The sequence below is a fragment of the Spinacia oleracea genome, chromosome 4 (genome assembly GCF_020520425.1).
Source record: "Spinacia oleracea cultivar Varoflay chromosome 4, BTI_SOV_V1, whole genome shotgun sequence".
NCBI lineage: Eukaryota > Viridiplantae > Streptophyta > Magnoliopsida > Caryophyllales > Amaranthaceae > Spinacia > Spinacia oleracea.
This window is the reverse complement of record NC_079490.1, coordinates 35,619,340-35,632,530: the sequence shown is the minus strand read 5'-3', so window position 1 is coordinate 35,632,530 and position 13,191 is coordinate 35,619,340. Positions and strand designations below refer to the sequence as shown.

At 34.9% G+C, this 13,191-nt stretch overlaps 2 protein-coding genes across 2 annotated transcripts in view; one reads left to right on the top strand and one right to left on the bottom strand.

The window, feature by feature from the left end:
- LOC130471456 (protein TIC 214) overlaps positions 1-10,579 on the top strand; it is a 36,681-nt gene extending 26,102 nt beyond the window's left edge. Inside the window, 2 exon segments of the mRNA XM_056841595.1 lie at positions 9,318-9,355; positions 10,446-10,579. Of these exon segments, the coding sequence (XP_056697573.1) occupies positions 9,318-9,355; positions 10,446-10,579 (172 nt within the window).
- A 1,343-nt stretch (positions 10,580-11,922) lies between these two features.
- Positions 11,923-12,850, bottom strand: LOC110803739 (uncharacterized). The gene is made up of 2 exons (XM_022009274.1): positions 12,549-12,850; positions 11,923-12,457 (listed from the first exon to the last, which is right to left on the bottom strand). The coding sequence occupies exons 1-2, from the start codon at positions 12,848-12,850 to the stop codon at positions 11,923-11,925; spliced, it is 837 nt and encodes a 278-aa protein (XP_021864966.1).
- Between the last annotated feature and the right edge of the window lie 341 nt (positions 12,851-13,191).

Here is a 13,191-nt window from a genome sequence, read left to right as displayed (position 1 = left end):
TTCCTTTTGAGGATACTTTATTTTACCCGTTCGAAGCTACTTCTTTATTAAACTGTGAGTCAAGAGTCGTGTCAAGTGTCGAGTCTTGTCTCCATGTTTACTTCTTTATTATATGGCTTTTGCATGTGGATTATTTATTCGTCGAGTGAAGCATGTTAGGATAGAATGTTATTCTAGCTTGTTCTACTCAGCTTTTGTTGACTTCGTGCTTCATGTCTTCTGGTTATGACCTTCGCCTTAATGACCCTATGATGATCCACCATTGCATTTGCGTTGTTGGGGAGTAGATTTTTAATAAAGCATGTTTGTAGAGATAACTTGCGGGAGAAGTTATCATGGGATTCGTGTTAAGAGTTTAATCTTCCGTATTTTATAAACTCTATTTATAGTCATGACTACTACTATTGCTACAATTTATAGTTAATGGGTTTTGAAATATTTAATACTTTGGTTTTGGGCCTTAATGGTTCCAAGTTGTTTTAATGACCATTAACTATTTAATATGTTTTGAAAGTTAGTTATTTCAGCTGCGTAATTCTGGTAAATAGCCTTAACCGTTATCACGGTGGCGGTAATATCTTGGTAATTCCTGTGTTTTAAGTCGGAATATGTTTTATAAAAATCAAGGAATTATTAGGGTGTTACACCTAGCTAGAGGCCACTTCAGTTCAAGTGGAATTAATAATATTAATCCACAGCTTACTCTTGACTGACCCCGTAGGGTCAGACAAATAGTACGTGAACGGATCAAGTATTTAAGTGAATTAAATACTCCATTCATGGATATTCGGAATCGACGGATCTCGGTTCCGGTGGGAGCTGAAATCGTCAAAAGGCAAATTATGAATACTCCGGAAACGATGATATTGCCAGAAACGGAAATATGGATCGTATCGGAAATATAAATATTATCCAAGTCGTAGATGTTGCCGGAAACGGAAACATGGTACGTATCGGAAAATATTATCGGAAATGGAAATATTGCCGGAAACGGAAATATTGTCAGAATTGGAAATATTATCGGAATCGGAAAATATTTCCGGAATCGGAAATATTAAATATTTGTTCGAAACGGAAATTAATTCCGGAATCGGAAATATTAAATATTGATCGAATCGGAAATGAATTCCGGAATCGGAAAATTAATCGGAAGCGCGTCGTACGAAACATCGGACGAGCTTGCTAGACGCAAGGCCCAGCACGAAGCCAGGCCTGCTCCTAGCAAGCCCATGCGCGCAAGGCAGCTAGGCAGCCCGCAGCGTCGCAAGGCCCAGCCAAGCAAAGCGCAAGGCCAGGCCCAGCGAGACCAGCAGAGGGCGCGCCCCTTCGTGGGCTGCGAGCAGACTGCTGGGCCGAGCACTCCCCGCGCGCGCGCATGGCCAGCGCCCCTCGTGGGCTATGCGTGCGTGTGTGCGTTGAGTTCGTGCATGCATCGAATCGTTAAGCGATTAAGATTAGATTAAAAGATTAATTTCCTAAAGTTACTAGAGTTAGTTGTTGAATTAAACATTAACTTATTAGTTTTAATTAATGTCTAATTCTAATAGGATTAGATTAATTGAAACCTAGTAGACTTCTAATTCCATTATCCCAACCCTATAAATAGGTGATGGCATTCACAATTTATAAACACACAATTCAAGTATTCATATAGTTTTAAGGTTAAAACTAAGATAATAATTTGTCACAATTATATTCGAATAACTTAAAACCTTAGGTTGAATTCTAGTTAATTAAATCTAAGGCGGATCCGTACGTGTTGTGGACTATCTACGGAGGGACTACATTTGGAGTCCTAAACTTGTTCTTGTTCGGTTCGGGAGCAGCTAGGGAGGGCACGCTACAAATGTATGCATCCTAAATTATGATAATTGTTATGTGGCAATTAATTTGGATTCTTGGCTTTATGGTTTATCCGCATGAAATATATATGCTTTATATGTATCAAAACCTAACAGTGGTATCAGGGCCTCTAATTAATTCCATAATAAATTATAGTTGACATGGTTAAATTTTATAAATTTGCAATGAATTAAATGGGTGATTAATTTTGTTTTTTGTAATTAATTGCAAATTCGTGCGATTTTTTAATTATATGTTCGTAGAATTTTCCGCAGTTTAGTAAATAATGGTCGGAATCGTATAATTTTATAGTGAATTTCACTTGTAAACGGCGTTTTAAAATTTTGCTTAAAATCAAAGATTTGATGTCGAACCCAGAATTCCAAAATTCGAAGCCTAACTTTGACTTTTCAGAGGTTTTAGTTTTTCGAACGCAAAATTTGTAATTTTTAAGATGTTAAATTAAATATTTGCAATTCTTGTTTGTAAATTTTGAATGTATGATCGACCTACTGTATATGTTTAACAAATTTAATGCCTAAGCTTGTTAATTATACAACCTAATTTGTAATTGTAATTAATTTGTTGAAATTCGAATAATTTATAATTTGATTTGTTTTTCATAATTAATTGACAATTTAATTAGGTATCCATAATTAAAATCCACCATAAAATTTGCTAAATTTTGTAAATTTTTTAAATTTTATGACCTAGATTTGAATCCATGAAAATAAACTTGATCGGAAATTAATTTGAATAATAAATTTTCGATTTATCGCCCTAAATTTATGAAATTAATATGATTTATTAATTCGTCTATAAATTTAAATTAAAAAGTTATGATTTTTATGTAATCCGCTCATGAATCTTGCACGCACAAAGCAATGGACGCTAAGTGTTACCCTTAAGGGGTGTTGTATAGTGCGGGCATGCGACGACGAGCAATGGAGCTCGTCGCCCATGCGGTACAAATGCAGCGAGCAAGCTTGTGGCACGCGAGCACAAGGCAGTGGCCTTGCCTTGCGTCGAGTGCTGTGACGATACATGGGCGGATGGGCGAGAGGCAAGGCACAAGCGAGCAGGCAGGCTGCGCGCGGGCAGGGAGGGATCTCCAGCAGCAGCGAGCGCTGCCTCGCCCACAGCGAGCGCTGCCTCGCCAAGCCAGCTGTTGCGCTACGACACAGCGAGCAAGCTGCTGTGCGCAAGCGTGGCTTGCTTGGCTTGCTGCGTTTGCGCGTGGTTGCTCTCGTGCCTTGCTGTGCAATCACTCGAGAGGGGCGATGCTGCCTCGTGGACTCGACAGGGCATGGGCGCATGCGCATGGCCTCGTCTTGACCCGATTGATACTCTTTAATTTAATTTTGATTTTCAGTTGGAAAACGATTTTAATTAAATTTAAAATTCGTAATTTAATTTTTTTTCTCGAAATTTAATTTTGAATAATTTAATTATTATAAATTCTATTTATACTAATTATTTTACTAAAATTAAAACCTTGATTAAATTTAAATTAATTAATTTAATAAAATGAAAATAAATTAAAGGATTCAAATAATAATTTATATGAGCTTTAAATTTTAATTAATTTTGTATGTTTCCGGTTAGACTAGGAAATACAATTTTATGTTTAAAATTAGTAAAGCATGTAAATTTCTTGGTTTAAGTGGGAGCGTTTTATTCATAAACTCTTGATTAGGTCTACATTCCTTTAAGGTTAAAACAACTTGATTAGAATTAATAAGGATTGAATAATTGGTAGATTATTGGAAGCCTTGATTAATTGATGCAAATATTTATGTGATGCATAATATGCTCTACTAACCACCTATGTGGGCCATTCATTGATAAATGAATGGGTGAATGGTATATTGTAAATGTACTGTTTTGCAGGTTATGGAAAATGACTAGTATGGCCCAAATAGGATAGAAAATATGGTCTGTGTACCATCAATTTTGAATGTAATATTGGTCCAAAGTACCAAATTTTATTTCTTTAAATATGGTCTGCGCACCATCAAATAGTTGTAATTACTTTAAATTATAGCTTATCCTATTTGAAGAAAATGGCGCCTCCCATAGTGAAATTCAAGACGGAGTTTCCAATCCATTTTCAAGACGGAGTTTGAAGTTGAAGCTTCAAGATGAAGTCGGGCCATACTGGATCACAATTATATCTTATGCATGCTTTAAGTTATTTATTGCTTTAAATATGTCTTAATTAGCATGAGATTGTGGCTTGATTATGTTGCATGATTAAGGATTTTAGTTCACTTAAAATCTAACCAACATAGTAAGAGCCTTAAGTTCCAAACTTTAAAAATTGAGTTAAAAGGTGCCATGCCAAAATAACACTTACTTGGATAACCTTTACATCAATCTTAGTAATATTTTTCCGCCATAGCGAGGTGTTACTTATTGATCCTAAAGAGGTAAGGTACACAAATAATTGTGAGTACATGTTAGTTTTGGTGAAACTCAACGATATAAGTAAGGAGTCCTTTTATGTCGTGGCAAATGATATAAGTTTACCTAATAAGTTCTTAGACGTACCTATCAACCAAGAGTAGTTTCTAGACTATTAGCAAAGGATTTGCTTACCTAAAATATTTAGAAATTGAGTCTAAATACATAATGTGCTTAATTCTTCAATGATTTCAGGATCTTGGAATCATTTTATTCACACCTGCCGGAACAATAAATTCGAATAAAATGCTAATGACTTGTTTAAATTGCATGATTGCTTTAATTTTTAAGTTATTACTCATGATAAATGTTTTAGACTTTGCATGCTTCAATGTATGTTTTAATTATTGTTTATAATGAAATATCTTGCACTGCAGTAAATCCTTTTAGAAAGGTAACAGTTAATTTCCTCGATTGCTAGTGAATCCAAGAACGATTCATGGAAATGAGAGAAATTGAGCAATTTAAAATGTACGTTTCTTTTAGCGACTTTTATGGTTGTTTTCGAGTATCAACGTCGAATGGCAAACCGATTGGTGCTTGTGAATTAAAAATATAATGTAGTTTTTAGATCATAAAGCATTGAGTTTAAAACGCTCAGCTTTACCAATGGTTAACAACCTAATATCTTTGTCCATTTAATTCTCGAATGAGTCTAGTCCCTAGACATTCGAATAGATCGATGCTTAGAGAACTTTAGAAGCTTCTAGTAAGATCATCTAGTTGAAAAAGAATATTCAACATAAATAAAATGGTAAGAACTTTGTTGGAGTGATATTGGACATGTCTAACAAAGTATAAAAGTCAACACTAGAGAAGTCAATTCTTAAGACAAGAAATAGGAAAACAAGGAACAAAAGAAAGGAATTTATGATTCCGTTTCTACCTATAAGTTTATGTTTAAAGAGAAGTGACCTAGCAATCAAACTTCCTTGGTATCATATACCGCTTGAGGTTCTTACTTCGGTAATAACTCAAACAATGGAAGCTAGGCTACACTAATGACCAACAAGTGGGAAATAAAGCATGGCAATGCTACATTAGTTGTAGGGTCATCTATTTTGTTTTAAGTCCTTTCAAGGCTGGAACTTAATGGCTATTTTGTTCCATAATCATCATACCTAAATTTCTGTTTTCAAAACACAGAAAGACTCACATTCAATAAAACAAAAACAATGTTTGTTTTTTTATTTGAATGAAATAGTCATTTCGGGTTGAGTCAATATGCTTGATTAAAACAAACAACTCTTTAACAATAAGAACTTTACTATGTTCAAATCAACCCCTTGATTTGAGTTCCACTAATCTTTGGAATTGTTGCTTAGACCATATCAACAAGTTAACATTCAAAAGGTCTATTTTGATGGACTTTTGAAAGTTGATTGATTTTTAGATCACTCAAGGCAAGTTAGTCTTACTTGTTGAAAGTAACAAAAGATATGAACTATTGTTAAAACGCCTAGACAATAGAGTTCAAAGCTAAAGAAATATTTTATGACTTTATTATATCACCTGGATTTGAGTGAATATTGGTTTATTTACTCAATGTGATATAAGTTTGAATCTGTTTGGCTAGTTCAAAGATTCCAAAGTATAAAATACACTTGGCAAGAAATCATAAAGATCTAGGTAAGATCATGACGATGATTACTTTAAGACCAAAAATGATCATCAATGATTGTGTGTTGTAATTTCATAATCTAGCTCCATAAGATAGGGCATATCTACGTTGGAATGATCGAAGTCAATTAGAACTTGATTCGATCAATGATGAATCATAAAGACTTTTCCTATAATTTCTAATACAAAAATGCTCAACTACCACCAAACTAAACCAAATTCGTCAAAGCTATTGATAAGTAATTTCAGAACATCTTTTCGATAATATATATCTAAAAAGTTGCTAAACTCAGTGGGATCTTAGTGTTTGTTATTCGACAAACTAAGACCCAAGTATATATATATATTTCATTGTGATTTATTCCAATGAGACAAAGGGTATTGTTTCTACCACGAATTTTTGAGAGCATAATGTTTGTTTGCTCGAAATAATGTCCTTTTGAAGATTCGTTTCCAAAATGACAAGTGGGAGAAAATAGACCTCGAAAGTCTTCGAGGCGAACAACACACATAAAAGGACATTCCGGAGGCTTTTCGAAGTTCTTTAGAAAATTCGAACACGTATTCTTTAAGGACTTTAGAAGTGGCTTTAAAGAATAGACATCTCTTTGAAGACTTTACAAGTGCTTCAAGGAGAACAGAATATTCAAAGGACTCTCAAAGTGCCTATTGATATTCTATTGTTTGATGTTCTATACCCAACTAGACATAGAGTTCAAGTCACTGAAACTATGAGATTCTTCTATTAGATAGTGAAGAAACATGGAGTTCAGGTCACTGAAGCTATGAGATTCTTCTATTAGATAGTGAAGAAACCTACAACTTGCAGTCAAACTATTATCATGTAGATTAATGAGTTTGTGACTTGTAAGAAAGCTACGACAAAATATAGATTCCCTAAAATGGTTAGAGGCCATATATAGACTCAAATGTTTTAAATGGTTAGAGGCCATAAAACATACTCAATGTTTTGATGACAAAATTAACATTTTGTTGATTTTCAAGAATAGTTTCACACCTATTGGTTGCAAGTTTGTTTTAAGGATAAAAACCATCAAACATGAAATTGTGTCTCCACACAAAGCTAGATTAGTTGCTAAAGGTTACAAACAAATTCACGGCGTGGATTGTGTTGAAACCTCATGCATAATCGTAATGCTCAAGTCTATAAATCAAGCAATGATTTCACATTGGTACATATGGCAATTGGATGACAAAACGTATTCCTCAATCAAATGTTGGAAGAAACTATGTACATGGTATGTCATAGGATTTGTGGATCAAAATAAATACTTGAAAAGGAAAGCTAGCGTATGAAATCTAAGTACAGATTTAAGCAAGCAATTGGGAATTAGAACTGTATTTTAGTGAAGCTAATAAGTATTTTAGTTTCATAAAATGTACATGATTCTTATAGATATATAAGAAGTTTAGTGGGAGTAAGTAAAACTTAATTGGTCCTATGTGTATCACACACATATCTCTCTATTGTGAAATACCATTCAAATGCTAAATGACTTAGATTTGAAAATTATTCATCAATGATGGACCAAGGCGAAACTTAGTACATACTGGGTTTTAAGATCTATTTACAAAGATCTTATATTATTGTTTTGGATTAAGTAATGGAATTTACTAAATCAAACACGAAAGACTCCATTGGAGATATTCGACCCATGTGAATAAGTCTAAGTAAAGAATGTTTGAACTATGTATAAGCATTTACTAAGTTAAACATCAAAGAATCTAATGAGATTCTTCACCTATATTATATGTCAAAGAATTTAGCTGGATTCAGTATCTACTGAAATTGGATAGCTAAAGTTACATGAATAGAATTCGATTGGGAATTATTCTGCAAAAGAATTTATCATGTATGATATAATATAAGGATCGCCAAAAATGTATCGTATGGCTTTAGGAACATATACCAATCTCTATTGGTCTAAATAAAGATCAACTAGATTGAAATCAAGAAAAACTTATAGTACTTGAAAAGGTACATAGGAATAGTTCTTGATTCAAGGAAATAAAGATATGCTAAATATTGATGCTACACGCATAAACACTGGCAAAGGGTCAAGCAAGATTCCTTTGGAGTTAACCATTGACAAAGACAAGCTAAAGAGCATTGTGTTTTGAAATAGCAACATGGATTAGAGACCATGAGTTGTTGCGTGGGAAATTAAATATTAATTTCTATGTTCTGAGATACAGATGGAAAGTCTTCCACGTATCTATGAACTGCTTGGATAGGTAAATCCAAACAAAGCATCACTAGCAACCTATACAGTTGAAGTAAAAATACTTATTGCCTAAGAAGCAATGAAACAGTGTTGTTTACGTAAAGAGTTCTTCACTGAACTTGGGTAGATCACATGTCGGTTGACTTAATGGTTCTTCATTGCAAAATGTGTAGAACCACTATTTAAGTAAGAAAGACTAGATCACAAAATAAACAAACTCAAAAGATCTTATCATCCTATCTCAAAAGACATTCGATGAAAGGGATATTAAGATTGGCAAAGCATGATAACTAAACCTATGCAACAAGTGAGAAGCAACACTCACATTGTAGCACTGGAAATCAAGCATTGCTTTGAAATCCATGAACTGTTTTAAAGATGGGTTAAAGGCCAATGGTTGTAAAACATTGGGGTTGAACATTTATCATACTTCCTCCGTTCCGGATTTATCGCACCATATACCTTTTTAGGAAATTTCACAAATATTGCACCATTTCCTTTTTTGGAAACTTTTTCCTTGTAAATTGACTACTTTTCCCTTACTAAATACACAACCATCTACCTAAATACCCACCTAAATACTCCACTTACTCCTAATTAACATCTATCATTAAAAATTTTAAATCATCCAACTTAAACAAAATCACGTACAAACCTCATTCATCTCATATTCTGGATCCTTCCACCTCCTCTCTCATCTCATCTCTCTCCTCTCTCTCCTCTCTCCTCTCTCCTTTGCTCCACCCCTCCCGTCATCGTTCATTCTTCAACAAAAATGGTGCCCAGATTTTTTTTATTTTAACCCCAAATTTGTTTCGAAATTTATCTCTCATCTTTATTTCTTGAGATTACCAAACACAGCCGGTAAAATCTAGGGTTCTTCACAAAAAAAAAGGGGCGAATATCTAGGGTTCAGATCCGGTTTGAAGGTGATCGGAGATTCAGATCCTGTTTGAAGGTGATCGGAGATTCAGATACGGTTTGAAGGAGATTCAGTTCAGATCAGAGATCCAATTCAGATCGGCGACCCCTTGCTTTGTCTCTCCTCAGGTAACCCTATATTTCCTATGTTTAATCTTCATTTTTCATTGATTTCACTTCTTTAAGATTGGGGTATGAATCTGGGTTGGTTTGAATGGATTACAGTTGTTTAGAGTTTAGAATGTCTTATATTAACCGCAGAGGTTTGCTGCACTTGAAGCCAGTTTTAATGTTTATCAATTATTTTGAATATCAAGTTTATGAAGAATGTTCTTAAGAAAGCTCAAATCTGTTAAAATTGTAATTTGGAGGGTGCAGGGCAATATTTAAAGCAGGCCCTATTTGTCGTGGCCACTATGAAGTTTGGAAGGGAGTGTTAAGTGTAATTATAATAAATTATTTTACTCACGTTTGTTATTACACATTATTGAAATGGATTATAGTTGAAGTGCAGCAGACCTCTGCGGTTAATATACAACATTCTAAGGGTTTGGGTTGGTTTGAATCTGTGAATCTGTGATTTGGGGTTTTGTTTGTTGATTTGACATTTTTGTAGCTTGATTTTGGAATACAAATGATTTTTATGGTTATTTATTTTTGTTTCATATGCATGTTTGAATATGATCATCCACGGTACTATATTGTGATTGTTTAGTTGGATTCCTAGTTTATAAACATATTTAGCTTTTACTCCATGTCCATGCCGATTAACTAACTGATTTTGCATGTGACTCTAATACAAATACCTTTGCAAGTCATTGATTAATCTGATTTCTCTTGAATATTACATTTATACAAGTAGCTTTTACATGTCAATTAGTTATGGAAAGGAGGGTGATGAAAAGAAAAGGCACTGATAGAGATTTTGACACCCAAATAAATTACATAGGACTCCTAACTCGACAAGAATTATCCAAAGTTAACTTCAAGTTTGACAAACTCCCACAATAATCTGGAGTTTGTAATATTTGTTCAATTAAGATGCTCGGTTCCTCATCTCTGTATTTGTTCAATTAGTTGCTTGATCTTGTTTTACTTGTTCGATTTATTGCTTGATCTTGTTCAATTAATTGCTTGACCTTGTTCAATTAGTTGCTTGATCATGTGAATAAGGATGCATTAGAAATATGGTGGCTGGGATTATTTTGTTTATTTGATCCTCTGTAATTCATATTCAACTTATTCCATGTAGCTCAATAGTTAAGTTATTCAATGCCATTTAATAATTCTAACCTTTATTTCTGCCAGGTTTGAAGGGGTATCATTACTATGATGGGTTGTCTTCTTAAACAGATGAAGATTTTGTTAAGAGATGGAGGCGAGGGAAGAGGCCGGTGTTTGTGATAAGTGATGAATCTTCAACAGATGATGAAGAATACGTCGTACCCCTTTATGTCGCACCCCCTGTTGAAGAATTTGAATCATAATATGACAAAGAAGAGTGGGATAGAATGAGAAAAAAGTTAAAAGCGTACCATCTGGAAAGTTCTAGCGATGAAGGTGAGGTTCCTGAAACACCAGAACATGTATGGAATACCGGGATTGGGGCCCGGTATTCCTGGTACGCCTCTGGTGAACACAACACCCCTCCTTCAACTCCAAGCAATCGAACACACACACTTGAGGATCCTGAAACACCAGAGCATGTGTGGAATACCGAGGATAGGACACGCTATCACTGGTACACAACTTCCCTTCCTGGTAATTATGTCATGAATGAGATCGGCTCAACATCTGCTGCCCCTCCTGATGTCTCAACACCTGCTGCCTCTGCCCTCATGATGATTATGAAAGTGACTCGGATAGAATTGTTACTCCTGATGATTATGAAGATGACTCAGAAAGAACTCTTACTCCTGATAATTCTGAAAGCAGTGTTGCTTCGGGTATGATTTATTAACTCTCCTTGGTTATCTGTATAACTGGAGAATGCCAGATAAGTTCTCTTCTTCACTTCCTATTTTTAATTATACTGTGGATTTTTAGATGTACGTGGTTTCCATTGTATCTGTTGTTGCAGTTCATTTGTTTTGTTGCCAGCAACTGTGTTTGTTATTGGTGTGTGTTTGCTTGGTTGTGAGCAACTGTGTTTGTTGTTGGTGTGTGTTGTTCTTTGGTTTCCAGCAACCCTGTTTATTTTTAGATGCATCTTCACTTCCTTGGGTGTTTGTTTGTTGATGTTGTTGGTGATGGATGTATATGTTGTTGCCTTAATGTATGTCAAATGTTGTTGCCTTAATGTATGTCAAATGATGATCAATTTCTTTATGACACAATATCGGTTAAAGTGGCCATTTGTGTGACCTGGGCCATATTCGAGGAATCAATGCTATGGTATTGTTATGCTCATATGTGCCCTAACTACCCTATGATGTTTTAACTGAGGGTGAGGATATTATTAAGTAAGATGTTCATTTTTTTTCTTAACATAATGGTTTTATCAGCCAACTCAAAATGCCATGTACACTTAACAGAAAGTAAGCATTCATTCATACATTTAACATTCATGTTTACAACATATGGTACATATTTTCAAAAACTTCAACGCATTAACACTACCTAACTGCATCATACTTTTACTTACAAAATATTTCAGTTGTGTAGCAACTGAATTACATTTACAGCCCCCCAAAAAATAATTTTTTGCTAAACTGAACTAATCTAGAATTTGTCGCCCCCGAAAAAATGCAGTTGCGATTTTCTCTTTTGCTCTCAAAATGTAATTGTATCCTCTTTCTGCTCTCAAAATTTAATCAAACTTCTTCTTTTATCAAACCTCATACTCAATCTGAGACATATTGTCTTCAATGTTGTGCTCTTGGGTAATATTGACTTCTACATATCCCTCACTTAGGAACTGCTGTGCTTGAACCCTTGTTACTGTTGGAACTTCAATTTGTACAGGAAGTAGTCCCATACTTTCTAGCCTCCTCTTTCCCTTGTGAGGGTTCTTGTAATTGTTACCCCCATTAAGTTGAAGTATTTCAAGCATACAGTACTGCAAATGCAGCCATGTGTAGTTCAATGATTTTGGGTTAAAAATATTGTATGCATCTTTAACTGCTTTTATCAACTCATCCACTGATTTTGGAAATTCTTTGTATTGAATTAACTGGAAGGCTCTGAAAAAACCTAAGTCAAGCACATTCATGTCAGGGCTTTGAGCTGGCTGATTAATTAACCTGATGTTGAAACCATCCTTAGTAGCAGCTTCTTTGAACTGTGTATCCCCTGCATGGATGTGTGGTCTAGCGTTATCTTGTTGTATCCATATTTCCTTGCATGCTCCTAATGGCCACTTTGACCTGATTGTTGGAAGCATTTCATCAATTAGCATTGATCTGATGATAGGTTTGGTGACTGAGTGTAGAGCTTTTGTCTCGATTGTGCCTACACATCTGTTCTTTGAATTTTTTTGCTGCTACTTGTTCTGTAAATGCAAAAATGCCAAGTTTCCCATCCCAAATTACTTCACCATCACTTGTAATATGTGGTCTTGCTACACCGGAGTTGAACATTACTTTAGCCATGAATGTTTTACTTTGTGTTGCTCTGTATGGGTCATCCTCCCAAGGAAAAAGGTAGAATCTTTGAATCTTATCACTCATGTAAAACCACTTTTCATCGATATGCACCATGTTATACATTGCACTAAACTTAGGAAGTTCATTAACCATTCCCGGAATGATACTATCCATGATGTATTGCACTCTTCTCACTTTGTGGTGATGCTTAAGTGATGATTTGATTATGTTGGTGTGTGCTCTATGTTAGGTTATGATACATATAACTGAATATAAATCATGCGGAAAAACCATAAAGGCAGAAATCCAAATTTATTGCCACATAACAATTAGCATAATTTAGGACACATACACTTTGTAGCGTGCCCTCCCTAGCTGCGCCCGAACCGAACAAGAACAAGCCTAGGACTCCAAATGTCGTCCCTTCGTAGATAGTCCACAGCACGCTCGGATCCGCCTTAGATTTAATTAACTAGAATTGCACCTAAGGTTCTATGTAATTTTCGGATTTTGTA